The following is a 26,881-nucleotide window of genomic DNA, read 5'->3' as shown; positions in this document are numbered from 1 at the left end:
TATGAGGGTCACTCTCAGTTCAGCATCAGCAGAGCCTGAGAACCCAGACAACCCCACAGGACTCTAAAGGCCTCAGTCTCTGTGAGCTTGGTACGCACAAGCAGCTCTCGCCAACCTCTCAGCCTCGTGCTGGACAGGATGTGGACGCAGCCACAGGCTCGGTGCCAGGAGCAGGCAGCCCAATCTCCACGTCTGTGACCACTGCTCCTTAGTTAGGGTAAACTGATCCCACTGGCCTCATCTTCTGGGTCCTGTGCTGACTGGTGATACTGGCAGTGGCTGTGTCCACACCTTCAGGCACGCTCTTGAGAGCCTTCGCATCCTGTATCACAAGACTAACTACAGGAAGCTCCCCAGGCCGCAAGGCACACAGGCCTGAAAAACCAGAATACTCTTAATAACAACTCTGCCATTCCGATTGGTAGACTGAGTTTATGAAAATAGATTTCTTCTTGTTTCCACTCCTGGACGCTAAAGCGCAAAGTCAGGCTGGAGCTCTGAAGACACCTTCCAAAAAAAGAACCTGCGCGGAAGGGAGGTTCCGAATAGGTGGAAATGTTTCTTTGTACGTGCTGTTCAGAGAAAAGAGTTCCTCTCTCAGCTGCTAAATCCTACATGAAGTGCGAGATAAAGACGGGCAGACAGGCAGCAGAGAGATGGCATCCACACCTATGCACGCCACACGCCCAGCTCCCCGGGAAGAGAGCTCTGGCAGCTCTGGCCCTTCTCCAGTTTCAAAAACTCGTTCTTTTTTAAAGGGTCTGGTTGAGAGATAAACACCAAAAGAATATAGCCTAAAGGAATACGTGTAAGAACCACAGAAATCCTTCTGTGCACGATTCAAGGGACAGTGGCCTCAGAGATAGCTGAAGTCTGGGCTCCCTCAAGCACTGGACGATGTCTATCCACTCTACTGCGCCCTCAAGTCAGCCACACCAGCCCTCAGGTTATTCCAAAGTCATGCTGCGGAAAGGCAACTTGGGCAAAGCAAGCACCCCAGAATAAGCAGCCACTGCTGAGGTTAGCTCAAAGGCATCCTGTTCCCTCTAAACTTGAGAAAATGAAGTGTCTAGTCTGCTCTGTTTTTTGTGCATTTGTCTTGGAGCTAAAGCACAAGCTCCCCGAGGTAGGGGACCGGGTCTCATACACCCTTGTCTCTCCAACTACTAGCAGGCTTTTAGTAAGGGTCTGATTTAGTAATAGACATTTTCTAGATGGTTATCTATTAATACACCCAACACCTTCCAAAAACTATTCATACTTTTATCTTTTCAGCCAAGTGGTGTACTGAGTGCAGGGTCTACATACTGGTAACAAGGCTCATGCACAGAAGCAGATAGCTCCACACCTTGCAGGGCCATTCCCTGCAGGCGGCTCTGTGGCTGTCTCCAGGTGCAGATGGCAGCATGCACCCCTGTGTTTTCGTGTGAGGGTCTATCACATGGGGTCTCCAGTTTCACCAAGGAACCAGACTCAGAAAGCGAAGGTTCATTACGCTGCATTTATTTTTGAATCAACAGTCAACAGTGAATGATCAACTAACTCCTCTTTTTGCTCACTTTGAACATTAACTAAAAAGTCTGGACCAGAACTATACTGTTACTTTTACACTACAGAGGTCACACCTGGCCTCTGACTCCCAGCAGCAGGTAGATTCAGGAATCCGTGGCAGTGACATTCAATTCACCCCTTTCTTCAGGGTTTTCTGTCTGGGAGGGAGTAGCCGAGGCGTGGGAGAGCCTAAGATACCCAGCACCTCAGGTATTTCCTAAGTGCTTGCAAGTCATACTGTCATTAAGATGCCAGCACAGGAGACTTTGGGGACCACCAAGTCAAACCCTTCCAGTAGCCATCTCTGTCAGAGACAAGGCAGGCCAAAGAGCCCACCACTGTAGTGGCACCTAGAGAACACAGGTGTTACCCAGACGATGACAGCAGTGTCATGTTCCAGCACTTCAGAGCTCCTCACACGTCGTGCTGTCCTCTGCCTGTTTAGGTTTTCTTTTCTTCCTTTTCTTTTTGTTTGTTCTTCATACCCTTTTTCCAGCTTCTATCAGATCTTGCCCCCAAATACAACTGGTTTTCAAAGCTTGCTTCTTTCTCTTTCCATCTCTCTTCCTACTTTCTGTGGCGTGAACCCAACGTGCCACAACATGGCCACATCCGAGTGCTCCTCAGGCACGATTGTGAGTCTATTCTGGTGGTTTGGTGAATTGAGTCAGTTCGTTTTGAAAAAGATAAGTGAGTAGTAAAAAGGTGGAAGTCTTGAGGCCAGAAGCTAGGAACTCCCAAGTCCATCACCTGTTCCTAACAGACTGCTGGACACTGGACACATGTGAGCCTGCACAATTTACCAGGTCCCTTGTCTTCTTGCAGGGCCTAACGACACCAATAGGACAGAGTCACTAACACTTTGAAAATGTTTTCCTCAAACACATGATGATCCTGGAATATATGATGAAGAATTCAATATCCAGTTACCAAGTATTCAAAAGAACAGTCTAGAGTACGGCACTGAATCTGGAGGTGGGCACAACTGTGCTCTGTACTCAAACCATTTCTAGAACCTTGCAGGGCTGCTGAAGCTCATGAGTCCCAGTTTCTCTCAATATTTAGAAGTTCGAAACTACTGAAGCATGCTTTAGAAAGCAAATTTTGTGAAAATACTTAAAAAAAAAAAGGCATCTTATCAAATCTCCCTTACTTACTTGCATTGTTTTTTTCCTGAGTGGTGTCTGCATCAGTGTTAGAGCTGACAGACTGACTGTCTGAGTTTTTGCTGCTGTCACCTAACTTTTTAAGCCTATTTAAACGTTTATCTGTTTCTCTGAGTCCATATTTGCTATTGATAACAGGAGCAGGCGCAGGCAGTCCCACTCTGGATTTGAAAGCACCAGTTCCTCGTCTGTAAGAGAAAACAGCACAAGTTCAGTGAATGGAGTGCACGAATTCACAGCGGGCCTGGCTGCAGGGAGCACCTGGCCATGTGGGCTCAATGGTGAGACCTGGTGAGGCTCTGACCACCACTGGATAAGTGCCAAGTCTAGGAGGCTCATTAGGTAACTAATAAAATTAACATTAAAAACTATGCTTATCAGAACAAAAATCACTTGTTGTGACTGTTGTCAATTGACTGCAAATTGCCTACTATGAAAATCTATTAGCCTTCTGTGTAGACTAAAATGTTAATTTTAACTTTGCTATGTGCCACTTAGCACTACATTAACTGAATGTTAAGAATTCAGAAATTTTGGGGCTAGGGATGTGGCTCAAGCGGTGGCGCGCTCGCCTGGCATGCGTGTGGCCTGGGTTCGATCCTCAGCACCACATACAAACGAAGATGTTGTGTCCGCCAAATACTAAAAAATAAATATTAAAAAAAAAAAAAAAAAAGAATTCAGAAATTTTTAAAAAGCACAGAATTTCCATAAATTAAGTCAATGCCTAGAACTTAGATGTTATATATGCACACAAATTATGACTGAAATTCTATGTAAAAAGGTGAGGGTATTATTAGTGAATATCTGTCTCTTGGAAGAATAAAAACAGTTAAGTAGTTCCCTTAAATTATCAAATTAATATGAACAATCATAATTAAATTAATAAACTGTTACTAAATTAAAGACATTTAAAAGACTTAACTTTAACTAGTGGACACCTTTCCTCAACATATTTATATGATTCTTCTGCAATAAATGCATGTGGTTGGTAGGAGTCTCCCTAGACTGCCTAAATCTGGTTGTGCAAATCTTTGCTTAGTCAGTATATCAAGGGCAAGTCTCTACTCAGTTCTATTATGAATTAACAATGTTAAACAGAAGACTACATGTGGTATCAAAAACAAAACAAAACAAAACAAAAAAAACAGAGAAATTTCTTTGGCCAAAATCATTTTGCCCTTTTGTGGCCTTACCTTGTCAATAGAATGTCATATAATATAGCTTCTGAACTTGTGACAAAATTGTGTTGCAGTGGCACACACCTGTAATCCCAGCAAATCAGGAGGCTGAGACATGAGGATCACAAGTTTGAGGCCAGCCTCAGCAACATAGTGAGGCCCTAAGGACTTAGCAAGACCCTGTCTCAAAAAACAAACATTAAAAAAGGGCTGGGGATGTGGCTTAGTGGTTAAGCAACAATTCCTGGGGTGGGGGTGGGGGGATGGGGAGGAATGCTCCCCATCAAGTGAGCACTACTAACTGTCCTCTGCAAGTCCCATGTGACCGATGCATTTCTTCCAGAATTTGGATGAAGGAAAAAAATAATATTCCTCCCCCAAAGAAGTAGTGTGTTTTACTTTTGCTAAGGGACAATATACATTTTATTTCTCTTCCTGCCCCCTGGCCCTAAGTACTGGGAAAGCACAGATTTGAACCTAACATAGTTGTTGTTTTTGGTAAGTAAAGGTTAACATTCTTACTAGGATTTAAAATCCACTTTAGACAGCAATTTTGACTAACGCTATTGTAAAAACAACTAAAAACTGATTGTGAAATTGCCTCAATTATTTTTTCAAAAGTGGGATAGAAATCACTGTAAAAAGTTCCAGGTGGGCTGTGGTCATAACTCAGTGGTAAAGTGCTTGCCCTGCATGTGTGAGGCACTGGGTTCGACTCTCAGAACCACATATAAACAAATAAAGGTCCACTGACAATTAAAAAAAAATCATTAAAAAGAAAGAAAAACCTTCACCAGAGCAGCAACCAGGCCCACGCCACTTCATCCTAAGACACATTTAGAATGCATGTGTGTGAGCCCTAAAGGCTCAGTCCATAGCAATTGAAAAAGAAATTATTTTCAGACACTCCATGATTTTGATTTTTTTCTAAACCATAACTTGTTAATATTTTTAGTTCATGACTAGAAAGACAGGACATACTTAAAAGTACACTTGAGGGCTGGGGTTGTGGCTCAGTGATGGAGGGCTCTGCCTCGCATGTGTGAGACTTTGAGTTCGATCCTCAGCACCACATAAACATAAACAAAATAAAGATATTGTGCCCATGTATATATATATAAAATACACTTGAACACAAATGCTAATGGCCATGAATTGCTAGAACCTTAGGGAAAGAAATCTGGCAGTGTGTATTAAAAAGAGGCAAACCCTGTCCCTGGCGGTCCCACGTTGGGGAAGAATCCATCCTGTAGAAATAAGAGCAGCTGTAAATAATGATTTGGTTTCCAGGATATATAACAGGTGCAGTGATGCACGCCCATAATCCCAGGGACTCAGGAAGCTGAGGCATGAGGATCTCAAGTACCAAGCCAGCCTTGGCAACTCAGTGAGATCCTGCCTCAAAATAAAAAATAAAAAAGAGTTGGGGATGTAGCTCAACGTTAGAGTGCCCCAGGTTCAATCCCCAGTTCCACACACCCACACTTACCCACCTACCCAAACAAACAAAAAAAAGAGAGTGAAGTATAACACAATAGCAATAATAAGCAGTGTTGGAACTTCTGAAATTAGTTTTTTTTTTAAAACAGTAAACTTTCACACTCACTTGTATTCTACAATCTTACTTCTTTTTAACTTATGAAATCATGCTTGCTGCAACAAGTAAGGCAATCCGAGGCTGTCCACAAAGCAAAGGGGAGCAGCCTCCTAGGCACCCCGGCAGCACCGCCCTCCCACTCCTCCACTCCTTTCCTGTCCTACACAACTCTTTATATCACTGCTGCTTTTCAAGCCAACAAAACCAAAATATCTGAATATTAAAAAATATTTTACTTGGGGCTAAGGCTGTGGCTTAGTGGTAGAGCGCTTGCCTAGCATACATGAGGCTCTGGGTTCGATCCTCAGCACCACATAAACTATTGTGGGGCTGGGGATGTGGCTCAAGCGGTAGCGCGCTCGCCTGGCATGCGTGCGGCCCCAGGTTCGATCCTCAGCATCACATACAAACAAAGATGTTGTGTCCGCCGAAAACTAAAAAATAAATATTAAAAAAAAATTCTCTCTTTAAAAAAAATAAACTATTGTGTCCACCTAAAAAACTAAAAATTAAAAACAGTCTAAAAAAATCCTATCATTACATCAATCATGGACAAATCTGCACTGAGCATACAGGTTTTGGGTTTTTTCTTTTGTGTGTGCCAGGTAGGCACCTCACTCATGCCAGGTAGGCACTGTCCCTGTAAGTGGCACCCTGGCCCTGGTGGTGAACTTTGAAGGCTGCATATTTTCATTAACATTCCAGGATTTATTCAATAGTTCCTCAGAGGTGATCAATGAAACTGTTTTAATATTCTTTCTTATGCAAATACTGCTGTTCTACTATTCTTGGAAACCAAATCCTTACCCATGGGTGCTCCTATTTCTCAGGCTGAATTCCTCCTGAACATGGGACCGCCGGGGACAGGGTTTGCCTCTTCTTAATACACACTGCCAGAGTACTTTCCCCAAGGTTCCAGCAACTCATGACCCTACTAGCACCATCTAGGTACCTGTTTCTTCACATCCTCACTAGGGGTACATTTTGTTTCTTGAATTTTCCCAATTTATTGAGGGAAAATGAATACCTAATTATTCATAGTATATTTGAATAATTCCTAATTATTCAAATATACTAATTTCCTTGCTTGTGGCCATCTCTTTCTGCGCAGAACCTCTTCTTCCTTTACCTTTTTCCCGTCAGACTTTCTTTCCTTGGGAGATGCTTTTTGTTAGGATTTTAACTTTTTGCCACATAGATATTTTATTTTCCTTCAGTAAATCATACAGTGTGGACTTTATTTTGGCCATTCAAACATCTTTGGATTCCGCATTTCTTGCCTTACTGTCTTCAAGAAGACCTTCATTGTGCTCTCCTAAATTGTTTTTCTAGTATTTTTATATTGTATTATTTAAATTTTAGATTCTAATACAATAGGAATTTATTACATATATGATGTGTTATGGCTTGATTTCCCCTCCGGAAGTATATTAAATCAGACTAACATTATCTATAAAAGAAACAATTGTTTCCCAATATATGTTAAGATCTCAATCTATACTTGTCTCCATTTCAGGACTCCATCCATGTTCTCTTATTTGTCCATTTCTGAGCCATCATAATCAAGTTTGATTATAATAATTATTACTTTTTAAAAAATTTTTTATTAGACATTGATGGACCTTTATTTTATTTGTTTATTTGTATATGGTGCTAAGAATTGAACCCAGTGCCTCACACATGCAAGGCAAGTGCTCTACCACTGAGCCACAACCCTAGCCCTGATTATTTAATAACAAATTTTGCCATCTGTTAAGGTAACTGTCCCCTAACATTCTTCTTTTTGCTTATTGTGGGCTAAATCCAGGGCCTTGCAAGTAAGCAAGTGCTCCATCACTGAGCCACACCCTGGCCCTTTCTATTTTATTCTTAGACAAGCTTTAGCTACGTTGCCCAGGCTGGCTTCAAACCTCTGACCCTCCTGCTGAGCTTCCCAAGTACAGGTGTACTGAATTACAGGTCAAGGTCACCATGCCCGGCTTACCCTCACATGCCAGTTTTGTTTTGTTTTGTTTTTTTAGCTTTCAAAAAACACTTTTATATCAGCTTTAAAATAATTTTGACCAATTCCAAAAGCAAAATGCTTAAAGTCCCAAACAATTTATATACTAAATAGGGAAGGAGTAATATTCTTAAAATTTTTAAGACTTTATAGGTAAGATCAGAGTTCTCTCTCCCTTTGGTACCAGGGGAGCTTAACCGCTGAGCCTCATTCCCCAATCTATTTTTTTTATATCTATATTTTTTTGAGACAGGGTCTCATTGAGTTGCTGGCTGGTTCTGAACTTACGATCCTCCTGCTTCAGCTTCCTGAGCTGCTGGGGTCATAGAAGTGCAACACTGTGCCTGGCATTCCTTTTTCCCCCGTGTGGTAATGGGGACTGAACTTAGGACATTTTACCCCTGAGCTATGTTCCCAGCTGTGTTTATTTTTTATTTCAAGATGAAGTTTCACCAAATTGCTGAGGAATCCTCCTGCCTCAGCCTCCTGGGTCACTGGGATTACAGGCATGTACCACTGCACCTGGCTCACAGCACCTTTGATTTAGGTCTTTATCAAATTCTATCCTTCAAATGTTTAGAGTGAAATCCGTTCGCTCTGTTCACTCTGGTTTCCTTGGAGTGAGCTCTTGGCCCAGTTGGGCTCTCAGCACACAAGTCCCTGCCTTTTTCACTGTGCTGCTTTGACAGCAGGCCCTGTGCTAGTCTCGTTTCTCCTGCACTACTGTTACTATCTGATGAATTATTCAATGAGTTCCTTTAGTCTCATCTCCCCAGTCACTTTCCGTAAAGGCAGAAACAATGTGGTGTTACTGAGAATCTCAGGAACACATGCAGCCAACTTTCTTTTTTTTTTTTTTTTGTGGTGCTGGGGACTGAACCCAGGGCCTTGTGCATGCAGGCACTCTATCAACTGAGCTACATCCCCAGCCAACTTTTGAGCCAAACTGCTTGGTCTGACAACAGCCATGCCATGTTCTGTAGCGTGCCATTCCCTAGAAAGGCTCTCACATTTTTCCACCTCCCTCTCACCCTAAGCTGTGGAATCACTGCATCTGACTGGGAAGGAAATCATGGCTCTTGAGGGAGAACTAATCTGCCCAAAGAACATGACCAACCATGTAGTTCTGAATGGGTACAGAGGCTGGGCAGAGTGGTGCTTGTAGTGTAGTCATTTGGGAGGCTGAGGTAGGAGGACTGACGGACTGAGCACAGGACCTGGAGACCAGCCTGGGAATACAGCCACACTTGGCCTCTTAAAAAAAAAAAAGAGAAAAAAAACCAAAAACAAAGAACACCAAAACAACCCTCCCACACACCAGGTAAAGAGTTGTTTTGTGTTATTTTGGAATCCTGAATATATGGTTAGGGTTTTTAAGGACAGCTTCCAAAAACTTATTCATCGTATTTATTTATTACATTCATTCATTCATTTTCCCAATACTTATCAAGCACCTCTGTACCAGGTACTGTTCTGTATACATGGCAGTAGATGAAGAAGATAAAGTCCCTGCCTTCATACAGCTTGTATTTTAAAATAACCAGAAAACACAAAATAATTTTATAGCTAACATTTTTTGTGTGTTAACTGTGTGCTGTTCTACATGTATTATGTCAAATAACAAATTTAATCCCCAAAACAACCCTATGAAATATTATGCTGTTCTCATTTTATGGATGGGGAAAATGAAGGCCCAGGGAGCTACGTAACATGCCATCACCTCAGGGCTAATGACATACAGAGCTGCAGGGTTCTGATTCCAGCATTGTGGCTCCAGATCACAGGCCCATAAGTGAGCTTCATTCTGCTTTCTCTATAATTAAAAGACTTAATGGGCTAGGCATGGTGGTGCACACCTATAACTCAACTCAGGAGACTGAGACAAGAGGATCACGAGTTCAAAGCCAGCCTCAGCAATGGCGAGGTGCTAAGCAAGTCAGTGAGAACTGTTTCTAAAAAAAATACAATAGGGTTAGTGATGTGGCTCAGTGACCAAGTGCCCCTGAGTTAAATCCCTGGCACCCCCCCCCCCCCAAATAGACTTCATGGATTAGAGAATATTTACTTTTTATTTTTTTAAATTGTCAATGGATCTTTATTTATTTATATGTGGTACTAAGAATCGAACCCTAAACATTCTAGGCAAGCACTCTACCACTGAGCCAAGACCCCAGGGCCTAGAGAATATTTTTGTGGAGGTCTAAGATCTAACATTTGAATCACTTTAAAATTTTTTTTTTTTTTTTTAGTTTCTGATGGAGTTTATTGTCTTTATTTTTATGTGATGCTGAGGATCGAACCCAGTGCCTCATGCATGCAAGGCGAGCACGCTACCACTGAGCCACAACCCTAGCTCCTTGAATCACTTTTAATGTTAAAAGATAAATTGTATGCCCACCTCCCCTGTGCCCTGCCTTTTGGCAACATTAGGAACAGGTTTTCAACTATCCCTTTGTGGCAAGGAGCCCAAAGCTGGGAGAGAAAGGGCCAGGATGGAATTATAACCCAGCCCTCTCTCATTACTGGTGGAGACCCCAATGAGGGGGTAATGTGAGGAGCTTCTGCCCTCTCTTCCCTAGGCTGGCTATTTTAAGAGAGAGCAGTGGTGCTAATAAATAGGTCCTACCTACAAAAGCAACAGGAAGTGGAAAGCATGAGGACTCCACCAGAGTCAGTGGACAGGGTCACTTGCTATTTTCTCACAGGAGAGCTGTGAGGACTGAAGGAGGGAGGGTGAGTCCGGGGTCCAGCAGAGGTTGAAATCAGACAGGCTCTCTCCCTGTGTGGCTGTGCATGTGGCATCTCCTTGAAAGAGGACCCTCCTGTGGCCCTGCCTACACCAGCTTTGACATTATCTCCCAGGAGTTCCAGTTCACAGAAGTCACTACACAAGTGGCACAAGCTGCCAGTCCTGCTGAAGTAGACTGAGAATTTCCAAAAGGACCCCATTTTTTTTTTAAATTGGTGGGATCCACTGTAGGGACTTCAACATGCTCAGTAGTAAGTGCTCTAACACTGAGCTGTCCAGCCCCAGCCCACAACGCAGAATCTTTTTTTTTTTTTTGGTCCTGAATACAGAATCCAGGGGTACTCTACCAATGAGACAGGGCTTTGCAAAGTACTTGAGACCGACCTTGAACTTGCTATCTTCCTGCTTCAGCCTCTTGAGTCGCTGTGGTTACAGGAGTGGCACCACAGTGCCCAGCAGGACCCACAATCTTGATGGGTCATAAAGAGGTTGCTCACCAAGTGTCAGCAGGGAACCCAGGGACTGTGAATAGTATGTACATCAAAACAAAAATTCCAGAAGACACAGTTTGATGATATGCAAGGCAACCTCAGGGTTTTTACATGCCTTCTAAGGCAGAACTACACTTGCCATTTTGGGAGGCCCACTCTGGCACTGCATGTGTGCACGAGTGTGTACTAATATACAATCTTTCCTTAAGCACTTCTGTATCCTGACCCACTTGTCACAGCTGGTAATATGAAGATTTTAAAGGGACAGGTGCCAGTGTCCCTAAATAGTTGCACACCATTTGATTTTGTTTACATACTTTACACTGGGAGCTGCATAATATAAAAATCTATCTCCGCATTTAAGATATAAAGAAACAATAAGAGTTATACCAATAACCATCAGATAGCTAAAAGAACATCTAAGCTGAAAATCTTATTTAATACTTTACCTTTCACAAGTGTAACACTCGCAGAACTCATTGTTTTCTCCAAAAAACCCATCTCCATAATAACAAGAAATTTCTTCCCCAGGTTCGATATCTCTTAGAGCCTTCACACATGCTGTATCTCGACCAGTTGACACAAACTGAAATATAAGTAACTCAGTAAGAGTCTGACACCCAGGCAGAAACAAAATACTGGTAGATAGATAGATAGATATATATATATCCATTTTTTTTAATGCTTACCTTACAGTTAGGTCTGCAATCTGAAAAATGTCCAAAAGAGAAAGTCAATTAACTGTTGATAAGATCTGAAACACGAACAGTTACAGAAATCTGAAAAGGTTTTTCAGACAACTTTGTAATTCCTGATAGAAGTTTAGGTCTCAAGTCAAACTAGGAATATTTAATAAGTTTGTGAAAAAAGAATTCTTAATTAGAACTCTCCCTTAAAGAGGAGGTTTCACTGAGTGTGGTGAGGCCCCACTAACTTGGCAGGACTGCCCGACACCAGAGCAGACACCCTGGAAGTGCAGCTTACCATGGTTTATGAACGCAGCGGGACCGAGCCAGAGCTGAGCACAGTTTTTCCTCGTGGAATACATGACACTGAAGTCGTTTTCTCCATGTCTAAGTAGCATGTTCTCCTCAATTTCTGAAAGTTCGGCAATACAACCCACCAGTAATTCTATTTTGTCATTTCGTTTCCTATTTGAAATATGTGATGTGTTAAAAATTACTAGTAATTATAAATAATAAGGCTTCTTTTAATAAAATTAGCGTGCCAATAAACACTAGAAGTTGAGGGGCCCTGTGTATACTTGGACCCCACCTGGGTATCTCCCCCTGGAGCCCCACAGCTGGGACCATGGTTACTTGTCATCAGCCTTATTCCTAGGAGAGAAAGGAAACCCCTCCGGGACAGGAATTGTGCCCCTTGTCTCTTGAACCTCCAGCAGCACCTGTGGCACCTGGTATAATATTTCATGGGCAGAAAGTGCTCAAACTTCTGCTGCGTGCACAAAATTCGTGGACCTCAGGATGAAGCAGACAGGGACTAGTGGCAATAAAGGGTCACAAGGACCCAGAAAGTGGAGCCACCAGCTGGAGCCCACCATCCAGGATCTCTCTTGAATAGACATCCAAATCACCTTGTGTTACAAGATATTCACACCAAGTTTTATAAAAGCTGACTTAAAATTTCATCTATGGCTTTTAGCCCTCCCAAGTAGGCTCAACTCTACTCTTTTCTTTTGGCAGCACTGGGGACTAAACCCAGGGTACTCTACCATTGAGCCACATTCCCAGCCCTTTTTGAGACAAGGTCTCACAAAATTACAGAGGCTGGCCTCAAACTTGTGATCCTCCTTTCTCAGCCTCTTGAGTCACTAGGATTACTGATGTGTACCATGGTGCCTGGCTATAGCTCTACTACTTTAATTTAAGCTGATATATATATATATATATATATATATATATATATATTTTTTTTTTTTTTTTTTTAAACAGGTAACACATGAGGATGTTTCTATCATTTCCACCTAGGATGATTAAGACTTTACTTCCAGTCTTTCCTCTAAGACAGTGAAAGGTTGGCTCTGGAGCCAGGTTATACCCCGGGCACCCCCAGCCTTGCAGCAATCTCCTCCCCATGGAGGCTGCATACAACATAGGAAAACGGACAGCACTTTAGCCCAGAGGTGGGACCCGGATCACTCAGACCTGACTCTGTCACCCTGACTCTAGTCAGCAGGCAGAGTAATGGCACTGCACTGGCTCCTTTAGGGGAAATGCTGGCCTCAACCCTTACCCAGACTTCCTTAGCATGACACGAGTAATTTAAGAGATCTTAAAGTTACTTTATGGGTTAGGCTATTATGGGTAGTAATAATTACCACTCTTTTGTTGCAACTATCTTGGCTCCATTCTGTTCTGATGAGTATCTATTACAAGGCAGTATTTCAAATCCACTGTCAGTCGCAAACATTCGCAAGTAAATAAATACCTAAAATAGGAAAAAAAAAAATGATAACGACTGTAAATTATGTATCCTGTAGGCTTTTTCAGAATTATAAAAGCACACCATGGCAACCATGTGAAAAGCGTAAGGTCATTCAGTGACAAACTTCACTGTTACCTTTCAGTTTTATATATTTTAGTACCTGGTAACTTGGCTATATTCCTCTAAACTTCACTTCCCAGAAGACAAAGTTTTCTCTTGAGTAGTCATCCAAATGATGTTATTTGTCAGAAGACTTCCATACTTACTAGTTTTTATGAAAAATGGATCTAAAATGTCAGTGTCCACCAATACCCAGGATTTAGTAAGATCTACAATTTTATCCAAAGAGGTTAACATCATTAATCTTAATAAACTTACATGTTCCTTGAATAATTTCTCCTGCATTTTATTCTTGTTGAGAAAATAATGCCGTGCCCATTCACCTGAAGTCAAACATTTAAAGGCTTTCTCCAAGTGCTCATCTTTCTTAAAACGTTCAATTACTTCCTTTAGTTCTTCTTGCCTTCCTTTAATTGGCCGAAATCTGAAAGAAATCAAAATAATAAGCTTAGTTATCTGCCACAATTTTTGGGCCACTGTTCCATTTTAAAAGCTCCTGAGCCAGTTGTGGTGGCACACGCCTGTAATCCCAGTGGCTCGGGAAGCTGAGGTAGGAGGATTGTGAGTTCAAAGCCAACCTCAGCAAGATCGAGGTGCTAAGCAACTCAGTGAGACCCTGCCTCTAAATAAACACAAAATAGGACGGGATGTGGCTCAGTGGTCGAGTGCCCCCGAGTTTAATCCCCTATACCAAAAAAGAAAAGATCTTGGGCTGGGGACATAGCTCAGTTGGTAGAGTGAGAGTGCTTGCCTCACATGCACAAGTCCCCGAGTTCAATTCCCAGCACCATTAAAAAAAAAAAAAAAAAATCCTAAGAGCTAATACCCTAAAAGCAGCCATGGTTATCAAAGCAAAGCTCTAACAGAAGAAAACAATCAGAATCTTGAGAATTAGTGTTCAATCACTATGTTTAACACGGAGAAATATAACATCTCTTCCTTCAAACCATGTTTTTGTTTTTTTTTTTTAACTTTGTTTTAATTAAGTTACACACGACAGCAGAATGCATTTATGTACTTTGATATAGCATACATAGGTGGGGTATAATTTCTCATTTTTTTCTTATTGTACATGTTGTAGAACCACATTGGGCATGCAATCATATACATACCTAAGGTAATGATGTGTGTTCATTCTGTCATCCTACTATCCTTTCAAACCCTGTTTTTACATATAGTTATTTATGTGTGTGTGTGTGTGTTGCTGGGGATTGAACCCAGGGCTTTGTGCATGCAAGGCAAGTACTCGACTAACTGAGCTGTATCCCCAGCCTATGTTTTAATATTTTTAATTCAGTTATCTCATTAACTAGGAGGTGACCACATGACGACAGAAGCTGTCTACTTCTGGTTTATACTAGTCATCACTCTAGAAGGAATACAATGAAAGATCTAGAATAGAGCATGTCTAATTCAAAGTTAGAAAGACAGAAAAATTTTAAAACATGCAGAATCAAACAGGAAGAGTGCAATGAAATGTGTTTCAGAAGTATGATAAAGCAAACAAAATCATGCCAAAACAAAAACGTAGAAAAGCCCACTCAGAAAAACCCCAATGTAAGTATCCCCACAGGTCTTCAAATATGTCCTGACCTTCTAACCTCCCCAGATGATACTGACCCCTGCATCCAGAGGAGAAGGAAAGCACAGGAAGTATAACTGTCAGGGAAACCACCATGCTTGTACGAACTATGTGGTGGCACCAAAAAAAGCTCCAGATGTAACCAGCCCTAAGGACCTCAGGACATGCTCCTGCTCAGCACGAGCCAAATCAGAGATAATTCTAGTCCCTGTGAAGACTGAAGTTTGTATGAGCCCCTCATTCTGAAGCTGTACACCGTGACCTTTGGGTCAAAATTTCTTCACATGAACAATTTCATTTAGCAAACTTTCTCAAATAAAGGTTATTTAAAAAAACAAACATGCAACAGAAAAAGGATTACACAGGGCTATTCAAATAAAATATATTAAGAAAAAATAAGCTGGACACGATGGTGCACACCTGTAATCCCAGTGGCTGTGGGAGGATCGTAAGTTCAAAGCCAGCCTCAGCAATTTACCAATGCCCTGAGCAACTCAGTAAGACCCTGTCGCTAAATAAAATACAAAACAGGGCTGGGGATGTGGCTCAGTGGTGAGTGCCCCTGAGTTCAATCCCTGGTACCCACTCCCCCCAGAAGAAAAAATATTACTGGCTCAGGAAAAAAAAAATTTGAACTACACACTTTAACATTTAAAGCTATGCATCTCATGAGCCTAAAAATGCTAAAACAGAGATAAGATTTGGAAAGATAAGATCTTTGCTTCAAGCAAAGGAAGCACTCAGCAACATTTCTTCCTAGATAAGCCATCACAAATGTATTCATTAGCATTTCATTAAGATTATAAGCCACAATATTTGCCAAGGATTATTAGGTGCTCTATACACAGCTGCCCGTGAAATGACAGAGGATGTGGCCACTGTTCTTTTTAATTTTGTACCAAGGATTGAACTCGGGGGCACTTGACCACTGGGCCACATCCCCAGCCCTTTTTTGTATTTTATTTAGACACAGTGTCTTACTGAGTTGCTTAAGGCCTTGCTAATTTGCTGAGGCTGGCTGTGATCTCATGATCCTCCCAAGTCACTGGGGTTACAGGCATGCACCACCTCGCCCAGCTACCGCCACTGTTCTTTTTCATTTTGTACCAGGGATTGAACTCTGGGGCATTTAACCACTAAGCTACATCCCCAGCCCTATTTTGTATTTAGAGGCAAGGTCTCACTGAGTTGCTTTGTGCCTCGTAGTTGCTGAGGCTGGCTTTGAACTCGCGAACCTCCTGTCTCAGCCTCCCAAGGCACTGGGATTACAGGCGTGTGCCTGGCTGGCCACTGTTCTTGAAAGGGAAATTAAGGGAATGAAAGATATAAATATGCATCCAATAGTTAAGCAAGGCAGTGGCATGCAAATGCATGTTAATAATGGTAGAAACTGTGCTGCCACAGCCCTTCAAAGTTTGAAAATTCTAACTAAAGTACAAGATTTGTTTGGGAAAAGTTTTTAAGTTGACAGTAGTGTGAGCAATGAAAAAAGTGGAGTTAGCTTACTAAAGAAAAAGCACAATATTACAGGCAGGAAGGAATCAAAGGGAAGGCAGAGAAAGAGAAAGTCTAAGCAGACGTCTTAATAAAGCTGGATTCCAACAGCTGACAGAGTTAACTGGCTAGCAATACTGAAGTACAAGAAGCAGGAAGAGGGAAGAGACGAAGTCCAGGATAAGTCTAATACTGTTTCCAGGACAGGATTTCTAGAGGACTTCAGGTGTGTTAATAAATACTGACAACACTAGAAACTTCCTAGCTACAGATTCTGTCTCAGTAGCTCTGCACTCTCACTGCTCTTAAGCACAAGTACCTTAAGAGTTTATACATATCCTACAGAAGGGAAGGAGATGGCACCTTTATTTTCTAGTTGCACTTCATTAGTATACAGATCCTCAAAAAGAAATGAACACAAGTCCTTTAAACAATTCATAATGTTTCTTTAGGGTGTCAGAATATGGTGATGGAGAGCCACAACTAAATTACCTGAAGAGATGCAGAACTGCGAGTGTCCATATTAAACTACTTATCTGTATAGCTATCACAATCAACTTTGTTAAAGTAAGAGCTCTAAGAAACCCAAGCTAAACCATTCTTGCTGAAACCCTACACTAAAGGGTGGTTTGCAAATCAAGAACAGATAAGTGAAAACAAAGCAGTTGCTGGCTAAGGCATAACAACACTACAAGCAACATAAAACATGAAATGGTGGGAAACAGATAATCTATGTTTTGCACAGTAATCAGAAAAGCAATTGATCACTCTGAGCAAATGCAATAAATTACCCCTATGTTAAGTGGTAGGACTACAAACAACAGAGAGGCAAGCCATCTTTTCTTTTTTTTCCCCTTCAGTCTTGGGACTGAACCCAGGGAGGTTCTACCACTGACACAGCTCAGCTCTACCACATCCCAGCCCTTTTCATTTTATTATTTCTTTGAGACAGGATCTTGCTAAGTTGTCCAGGTTGGCAGTTGGTGATCCTTCTGCCTCAACTTCCTGAGCTGCTGAGATTACGGGAAGATGCCACCACACCCAATGACCAAGCTATCTTTATGGGTTTGATGTGGAACTGACCAATGGTGACACTGTTTAAAAATAATTATACAAAGGAAGTCAGGGGTAAACTTACCCTAAAAGGTTGTAAGAACATTATAGAAAAACAACAGATCCGGAGAGGATAGTGGAAATCTGTAATAGGTTTTGTGTGTTTTCTTTCTTTTTAAAAATATTTTTAGTTATAGATGGACACAATAACTTTTTTTTATGTGGTGCTGAGGACCAAACCCAGTGCTTAACACATGGTAGGCAAGCGCTCTATCACTAAGCCACAAGCCCAGCTTGCTTTGTGTTTTCTCTAATTTCTGAAACACACTCCTTTCTCTATCTAAAAATGTGTTTCAGGCATGCTTAATTTTGTTTATCCTTTGTTCACAACACCAAACAATTTATATGCTAAAACCAATAGAAAATAATCAACTATTTAATAATATCCTGCCTTCTACTTCTCTCAAGAGGACTTTTGTTTGCTTTTTGGATTTGCATTGCCTCAGACATGATCAAAACCCATAAAAGATCCCTTGCTACCTTAAACCTTATTCACTTAAAAGGCATATCTGCTGTTCCCAAAGTGTTAAAACCTACTGTTATAGTTCACTGCTATAGGCATGAAATGAGAGGAAAAGGAGGAAGGAGATGGTTTTGGGTACAGGTAGGCAGAGGAAGACATACTTGTTTTCAATAATCCTGTAGGGGTATATAAAAACCACCTGGCCAACAAACCTACACGTCAAATCCCATTATAACAAATACTTTAAGAAATGAAAATTACTTAACAAAATAGGACTGTTATAGCTATTAGGGCCCAGGGCAATAGTCACTGAGGACATTAGAAAAAAAAAAATATTTTCTACTAGTAAACAGAAAAATACCCTCTCTCACCCATAACAGCTCTAAATTCCCACATAAATTGCATAAAGCTATTCTAATACCCTGATACTTAAAGCTAGGGGGGAAAAAGTACAGATTATCTAGGGTAATCCTTTTGTTCCACAAATGAGGAAAATAAGGCCCAGTGAAGCTAAGTAGTTGGCCAAGGATGTGGGGTTAATTCACAGGACAGCTGGGACTTTCCTGTTCTGTTGCCACTTGGCCTGGGGGAGCCCTCTTGTGTCACTGCACGTTAGAGGAGGATTTGACTTGTTTTGCCACTGAGCCCAGCAAGCAGCAGCTCTGGCTGTGTCCTGACAACACAAGGGAAGGGACAGCTGCCAATATGGATTTTCAATTTAGTGCGAGGGAGTTGGCAGGGGAGGTAAGAGAAAGAGTTATTTGGCATTTCCAAATCAATATGCCCCCTTCACCCTTGGATAATACACAATCTACTACTTTAAATAAACTAAACATATTTATTTTTCTCTTTCCACACCTCTGACTAATGGCTGTTATAAGAAATTAAAAATACATTATTTACAATTAGCTATTATTTAAAAAGGCAGGGGGAAAAACATGAATTCACACTCCCACACACCTGTTCCCCACTCTCTCCAGAGACTGACTTTCCAGGCTTTCTTGCTATTTGGTTTTTCTGTCTCCAAACCCAAGAGACCACTGTGGCAATGAAGAAAAGTTGTAGATTTGTATTAGCTGTACTACTGTGCCCTTCCATTATTATGTACAATCAAGAGTTGACTGGAGGGGACAGGGGAAGAAAGGGGGACAGAAAGAAGGAGAAAGGGCAGGAGAGAGGAGGAGAGAGAAAAAAAATGCTCAAATATTTAAGATATAAAATAAGAAAACCATGCGGCAACAAAGTGAACACATTTCCCCCTCTGAAGAAAGATTCACTGCAAATTGCCAGTCTGCAGACACGAACAGGAAGACTCACAGGACCACAGCTCCATTTCTTCTTGACCTAAAAAATAAACAGGAACCAAAAACATACCTGGCAGAGTCCTGCAATCAGAACTCAGCTAATCCCATGCAGTGACTCCTGATCTTTTGATGAATGATTTGTTTCTCCTAAAATTACCCTGTCATGAAGTACAAGTGGTTTTTAAAACAATATATAACTAAGGCCAAACTATTTAAAAAGGTTTGCTAAATGTTCTAGAACATCTGAAAATACTTAGCATTAAACAGCAAACACAGGCTGGAATGTGTTAGTTGGTATCTTATTATTGTTTGTAGTGCACTCTACCTACCTCACAGGGTTGTTGTGAGGAAAACTGTCAGATTTTGAAAAATGCCTTGAGCTCCTCGAAGGAAAGGCGCTATATAAATGCAAAAACAAACAACAACAATAAAAAACTATTTGTACAATCTGTAATTTCTAAACAGGCACAGTATTTGTTGTAGTAAAACTTCTTAAAACAGTGATATTTCAGAACCTTATGAGCTCAACAAGATAACAAGGCCAGGTGGTTTAAATTCTTTTCTTCCCATATTATACAATATTACCATTGATTAAGTTAGAAGGTTTAAAAATCTTCATTTTGCATTTTACTCAAGCACCTAATTGGGAAGTGATATTTAAAGTAAATTATAAATTCATATCCAACAGTGGATATGAATATGCAAATATAAACAACAATAAAACCCAGATGGCTACAGTGATGGGAGGGTAAGGACTATGCAAGTCAACACCTGGACTGAAAAAAACATCCAGACAAGTTTCAAAGAAAAAAGTGCCCTGAGGCAATTTTTCTTGCTTTGTAAAGCTGTCTCCTCCTCCATCTCCCCTGCACTTGGTCATACTGCCTAAACAAGGGAACATAAGTGAAAGCACCCATCCTTCTTTGTAACATCTTGCCCCAAACTCCTTTAAAAAAAAAATCAGAGGTATTATCAACAATTCTATTCTCTTGTTAAAAATAAGAATTTAATTGGCCAGGTGTGGTGGTGCACGCCTGTAATCCTAGCAGCTTGGGAGGCTGAGGCAGGAGGATCTCGAGTTCAAAGCCAGACTCAGCAAAAGCTAGGTGCTAAGCAACTCAAGTGAGACCCTGTCTCTAAATAAAATACAAAATAGGGCTGGGGAATGTGCTCAGTGGTCGAGTGCCCCTGAGTCTAATCCCCAGTACCAAAAGGAAAAAAAAAAAAAAAAAAAAAGGAATTTAAGTTTCATAACTGACAAGTCAATTAAATGAACATTTCCCAATAAATTCAAATTAGTATTTCATGTGTAATAAGTACTCATGCTCTAACTATGACCTACTTGTTGGTAACTATAGGAATACATTACAATTAAACATAATTATTCAAAGTAAAGCCAGTTTTGGAAATTCTAAAATCATTAAACATTTGTGTTTTGTTTGCAGGACAGGGGATGGAACCCAGGCCTTTTCTTTTTCTCGTTTTGAGATGTTGCTAAACTGTGTTGGCTTCAAACTTGTGATCTTTCTGCCTCAGCCTCTCAAAGAGCTGGGATTCCAAGTGTTGTTGGGTCACAACCACTGGCAACATATTTTTTTTTTTGGTGGTGCTGGCTATCACACTCAGGTCACACATGCTGGGCAAGCTGTAAAACCTCTTTTGAGCTGCAGCCCCAGCCCCATATACTGCTTTAAGACACTATTCTTGGAGGTACACTGAAAGAAGTAGAAGAGAGGCAAAGGCATAAAAAAGAGAAACTAAAAAATGTCAAATTATAGATGCATAAACATAAACAAAGACACCATTCATATACAATTACTATATAGATAGCATGGAGAATTTAAAATTCAAGATCTAGTACATCTTCCAGTTATACTTCCTTTGCACACAACGATTGAGAAGTCTTCAAATGCCAACAATTTAAGAAGTATTTTATGAACTGCTCCAGGAAAGCATTTATCTATTTTCCTTATTTTCTATAGCTTAATATCTCTGAAAATGATTTATATCAATATTCTCGGGCTGGGGATGTGGCTCAAGCGGTAGCGTGCTTGCCTGGCATGCGTGCGGCCCGGGTTCGATCCTCAGCACCACATACAAACAAAGATGTTGTGTCTGCCGAAAACTAAAAAATTCTCTCTCTCTCCCCCTCCCTCTCCTCTCTCTCTTTAAAAAAAAAAAAAAAAAAAAGTTTAAAAAAAAAAAATATTCTCATATATTCTTGCTCAAAAGATGAATAGCCAAAAAGAATACTTTTATTTTCAACTAAGTCTACCCACCAAGATTAAATTAAAATCTGTATCTTTCACTAAAATGAACAATATTCATTAATAAAATTTCTGCGGGTCTGGAGATAGAGCTCAGAGGAGAACGCCAGCCTCACATGTGAGGCCTGGCTTGATCCCCAGCATTGTGCATGCACACACAAGTCTGTATATTCCCAAATGTCAGCTCAAAAAGGACAGTCCTGAGAGCCCTGGCAGGGGAAGGGATGTCACCACATGCACCATGGCGGCCACAGGGCTGGCACAGTGCAGAGGCTGACCTGTGCGATCCCAGGATCTGGAGGCCTGGCTGCTCCATACCAGGCTATTTTAGGAACAGTGAGTGTGATGAAATGTTGTTAAAATACGAATAAATTTTTTTGTGTGTGGGTTTAGCTTGTTTAACCAGTTTTTATTTTAGATGCTTCAATTTCTGTGGGAGTAGGGTGCACTTTAACTTCAGTATTTTAATATTTGTGTGGTCATCCCAAACTTCACATTTTATTTATCTGCTGGAGATCAAACGCAGGGGCCTCACATGTGCTAAGCAGTGCTCTACTACTGAGCTACATACATCTCCAACCCCTCTGAACTTCACATTTTATGACTACACCGTTTTAAGCCAGCCTTTGGAAACTATACATGAGGCACTTTTAATCCATTTATCACATCACAACCAAACTCACAGGCCAGAATTAGGACCTAATAGCTATTCTAAATGAGGTCTGGGAGTTTATTAGAAATGCAGAATCCCAGGCCCTGCCCCAAAGCTACTGAGTCAACCTGCATTTTAACAAGATTATCAGGTGATTCACATAAGAACTAATGAGAAGCATCAGTGGCTTAGGAGAACTCTGTGGAGTATCCCCTGTTGCAAAAGCCAGGATATAAGCCTTCATCCTCTGGAATAAAGCACTCGAAGAGTTCTCTCATAAGCCACTAAAACTTTTGTTATAATTTTGATGGGATAACTTTTTAAAATATTTTATATGCTCTCATATCTCAGTATACAGAATTCAGTCAACATAACTTTCTCAAGAGATTTCAGGCCAACATTGTGGGCCTTCACAGTGACATCCAGAAGGCTACTTCTGTGCAAAAAGTGGTTCACATATTTATACTCCCTAACTCAGGAAAAATGGTGGAAGGTGGGAGCTAAGAGGTGACTCAAATTCCACCAGGATCTTCTAGGAGGAGAATGAACACTGGGCTTTTATATCCAATTAAAAAAAAGAAAAAAAAAAAAAAAAAAAGGAAAATGGACTTAAAAATTGATGTACTTTTTTTTTTTTTTGGGTGATGCTGGGGATTGAACCCAGGGCTTTGTGCATGCGAGGCAAGCACTCTACCATCTGAGCTATATCTCCAGCCCTGTATACTAGATCTTAATTGGACATCAGGGTATTTACTCTTGATAATCTTCCAGAAAACAACCAGTCACCTGGAAGCAACTATTTAAATAATCTTTGAATTCCATCCAACATTTCACTTTATTTTAGTGAGAAAAAAAACACATGGCTATAGGAAGTAACATGAAAATATCAAAGGCATCTTGTTACTTAATTTCTTTCTTTCTGGATTTAGAATATAATTGATAAGAGGAGCATACAGTGTCTTATTTTAATTCCAGCAAAGGATAAAATTAAAGGGGGGAAAAAGACACCCCAAGCTTCCCTACAGTCAGCTGTCCCCCTGTCAACTGTGTGTGCCCATCTACCAGCTTTCCAGTTCCTCCTGGACTGTCACAGACATGGGCAACAAATGCCAGTGAGAGTACAATGGAGATGAGAGGGGCAAGCCCAGACTGGCTCTCCATCCTAAGCCCCTGCTAGCTCACACCCCACCAGATACATCACCCTCTCCCACAGAGGACAAGAGGTAGAAGGCAAAGGCTGCCTCTTTGGTGGCAGAAACCATTTTGAAATGATCTAGGATCTTTTTAGAGAATGACACAGAATATTTAAGAGAATCTGAATAAAGGAGTTATAGACCTCAGATGTTAAAAGATAAGAAATTTCAAGATGAATGTATTAAGTATTTTATGTATGAAAATATGTAAATATATATTTAGATTTTGACACTCAAAAGACACATGGTTTCTTACCTGCATACTAATATAATCATTTAAAATAAATATTTCCTTGATTTATAATGATTAGCTGAATTGCAGAGATTAAATATAGAGGCAAATTCCCTATATTTATTTAAAAGGATTAAAGTCCAATAAAATCATGAAAAATAACTGATTTAACCTAAGTTGGAAAATAGCAAGCATCCATTTTCAAGGCTTTAGAGGGTGCCAGTGAGCTCTTACTTCTAGCTAATATAGTCCTCACCAGTGCTGGAAGCAACACGTGAGGCCACTCCTGCTGTGCTTTGTGACAGAGGTAAAGTAAGAACACAGAACCAAAACAGATGAGACCCTTAGCAGGCGCAGAAAACCGTTCTGCAGCACGTAATTTGCTTTAGTATCATTTAACATTCTTAATGTATGAAATTTTGAACAAAAGTAAAATTAGCCATTCTGTTTTCTTGAATTTAGCATCATCATCTGTTCCATTCAGGATAAAGACTTAAAATTACCTAGTATTCATTTTGTGTGTTTGAAAACCTAAATAGGGATCAAGAACCAAACTGGTTGCTAGGTCATCATTTTCACAGAGTTCCTTGGCGGACATTCCAGAAGATGGTACATAACGACTCTGTCCTTCAAATCCAGAATTACCATTACCTGCGAAAAGCAAAAGAAAGAAAAGTAATTCCAAGTGAAAACTACTTTACCTACCTAAAAACCTTCAGATTCACTGCCAATTAAAACTAGTGATCAAACACAGAAATCAACGTATTTCAATCAGCCTTAGTTATAAAACAGAAAACCAAATGCAGTAAACTAAATCAATTATTTAGGATATTTTTCTTCTTCTTCTTTTTTTGGGAGGGTGGTATTGGGGACTGAATGAGAGGCTTTCACATGTGAAGCAAACACTTTACCACTAAGCCCTTTAAAAAACATTTTTTTTTTTTTTTTTTGAGATTCGTCTGTTAAGTTGCCCAGCCTGGCCTGGAACTTGTGATCCTCTCAGGTGTCCCCACTACTAAGAATATTTTGGGTAGCTAATTATACTATCAGGTTTCTGGTATCTGGGTAGTTGGGGGAAGTTTTAACTTAGGAACTTTACTCTTTCCTCCAAGGGCAGCTGAGAAATAGGGGATGATAGGATATTTACTATTTTAATGAGAAGGCACATAGTGCCATTGCAGATAGGGTTGGGGCAAGAGAGAAATGGAATGCGCTTAAGACGGGTTCCAAAGTAAGGGCTAGACTGTGCATCTCAAGCACCAATAGGATCCTACAGAGTTCAGCTTCCTGCTTTTAGGCAGTTAAGTGATTGTTACCCCCACTTTGTAGGCAACTGAGGCCTAGAGGCTAAGAAACTTACATATGATCAGAGAGCTAGGTAGCAGAAATGGGGAAAGTGGAGAGAGACTGATAGGTCTGTTTCTTTTTAATACTTATTTTTTCTTAGTTGTAGTTGGACACAATATCTCTATTTTGTTTATTTTTATGTGGTGCTGAGGATCGAACCTAGGGCCCCGCACGTGTGAGGCGAACGCTCTACCGCTGAGCCACAACCCCAGCGCCCCGAACAGGTCTGTTTTTAACTGACTTCAATTTTGAAAAGAATAAATAAAAAGAATGAATAAAAAGAGACTGAAATATATAGCTGTAATAACTAGATTTAACTATGGTAAAGCAATGTAAAGAAGAAAAGTCACAATTACATAGATGAAGTTTTATCAGAGCTGAGTTTAATGCATGTATCGCTGACAGTCTTTCCATGGAATGAGCACATACAATTTCCAGAAGACACCACAGTATAATTTCAAGGCTCTCAAATTTAAGACATAAAAGAATGGGAGGGCTGGGGATATAGCATCTGTTTGATTCTAGATATCCTAGTAGCTGAAGTCATATGATGTGTCACTGATTTGCATTCCCTGTTGACTAATGATGTTAAAACATTTTTTCATATGCTTACAGTCCATTACTATCTCTGGAGAAATTTCTGTCTACTCAGATCCTTTGGCCATTTTAAAACTGAATTTTGTCTTTTACTGTTGACTTTTAAAGAGTTCTTTATGTATTCTGGATACTATTCCCTTATCAGATCTATAATATGAAAATACTTCCTTCCACACTGTGGCTATCTTTATTTATTTATTTTTGGTACTGAGGATTGAACCTGGGGGGACTTGACCCCTGAGCCAAATCCCCAGCCCTATTTTGTATTTTATTTAGAGACAGGGTCTGAGTTGCTTAGCACCCAGCTTTTTCTGAGGGCTGGCTCTGAACTCTTGATCCTCCTGCGTTAGCCTCCCAAGATGCTGGGATCACAGGTGTGCGCCACTGTGCCCGGCTATGGCTGTCTCTTCATGTTCTTAATGATATCCCTTAAAGTGTGAAAGTTCGGGGCTCAGCAGTAGAGCACTCGTCTAGCATGCGTGAGGCACTGGGTTCCATCCTCAGCACCACATAAAAATAAATAATAAAATAAAGATATTGTGCCCACCTATAAGTGAAAAATAAATATTAAAAATAAGTGTGAGGAGGGCTGGGGTTGTAGCTCAGTGGTAGAGCGCTCGCCTAGCATGTGTGAGACCCTGGGTTCGATCCTCAGCACCACATAAAAATAAATAAAATAAAGACATGTGTCCAACTACACCTAAAAAATAGAGATTAAAAAAAAAGTGTAAAAGTTGGCAGTTTTTTTTTTAAATATTATTTTTTAGTTGTAGTCGGATACAATACCTTTATTTAATTTGGTGCTAAGGATGGAACCCAGGGCCTGGCATGTGCAGCAAGTGCTCTACTGCTAAGCCACAACCCCGGCCCAAAAGTTGGCAATTTTGATGAAATTTTTTGTTCCTTTTTATCTTTAGTGTCATATCTTAGAAACCACTGCTTAATCCAAAGTCAGGAGAAATTATGTCTGTTTTCTTCTAGGAACTGCATAGATTTTGCTCTTACATGTAGGTATTGATTCATTTTGAGTTAATTTTTACATATTGTGTGAGACAGGATTTCAACTTCATTCTTCACATATGAATACTAAATTTTCTCATCATTATTTACTGAAAAAATTTCCTTACTGTGCTGATTTTTCTTGGCAGTCTTGCCAAGCATCAACTGACCAAAAATGTGAGAATTAGACTCTCATTCAATCTACATGTCAATGCCATATCATCTCTGTTTTGATTACTGCCTTTGTACTAAATTTTGAAATTGGAAAATATGAGTTCTCCAAATTTGTTCTTTCTCAAGATTGTTTTGGCTATTCTGGGTCCCTTGAATTTCCAT

General features: G+C 40.5%; 1 protein-coding gene across 8 annotated transcripts in view; it reads right to left on the bottom strand.

The window, feature by feature from the left end:
* Kmt5b (lysine methyltransferase 5B) overlaps positions 1-26,881 on the bottom strand; it is a 58,881-nt gene that overhangs the window by 8,229 nt on the left and 23,771 nt on the right. For 6 of the 8 annotated variants that reach the window (XM_046444984.2, XM_046444980.2, XM_046444983.2 and 3 more), the window contains exons 3-10: positions 24,106-24,253; positions 19,588-19,656; positions 13,561-13,726; positions 13,076-13,185; positions 11,722-11,888; positions 11,427-11,446; positions 11,187-11,323; positions 2,709-2,905 (exon numbers count right to left, since the gene is read on the bottom strand). In XM_046444984.2, the coding sequence (XP_046300940.1) occupies positions 2,709-2,905; positions 11,187-11,323; positions 11,427-11,446; positions 11,722-11,888; positions 13,076-13,185; positions 13,561-13,726; positions 19,588-19,656; positions 24,106-24,253 (1,014 nt within the window). Of the gene's footprint in view, positions 1-2,708; positions 2,906-11,186; positions 11,324-11,426; positions 11,447-11,721; positions 11,889-13,075; positions 13,186-13,560; positions 13,727-18,914; positions 18,995-19,587; positions 19,657-24,105; positions 24,254-26,881 lie in introns of those variants that run through there. The other 2 variants (XM_058579667.1, XM_046444985.2) reach the window with 2 other exon arrangements.

Source organism: Marmota monax, unplaced genomic scaffold, assembly GCF_021218885.2.
Source record: "Marmota monax isolate L192 unplaced genomic scaffold, Marmota_monax_Labrador192_F-V1.1 WCK01_AAM20220418_F8-fsc00038, whole genome shotgun sequence".
Taxonomy (NCBI): Eukaryota; Metazoa; Chordata; class Mammalia; order Rodentia; family Sciuridae; genus Marmota; species Marmota monax.
The sequence above is the reverse complement of the archived record's forward strand: the minus strand, read 5'-3'. Positions and strand labels throughout refer to the sequence as shown.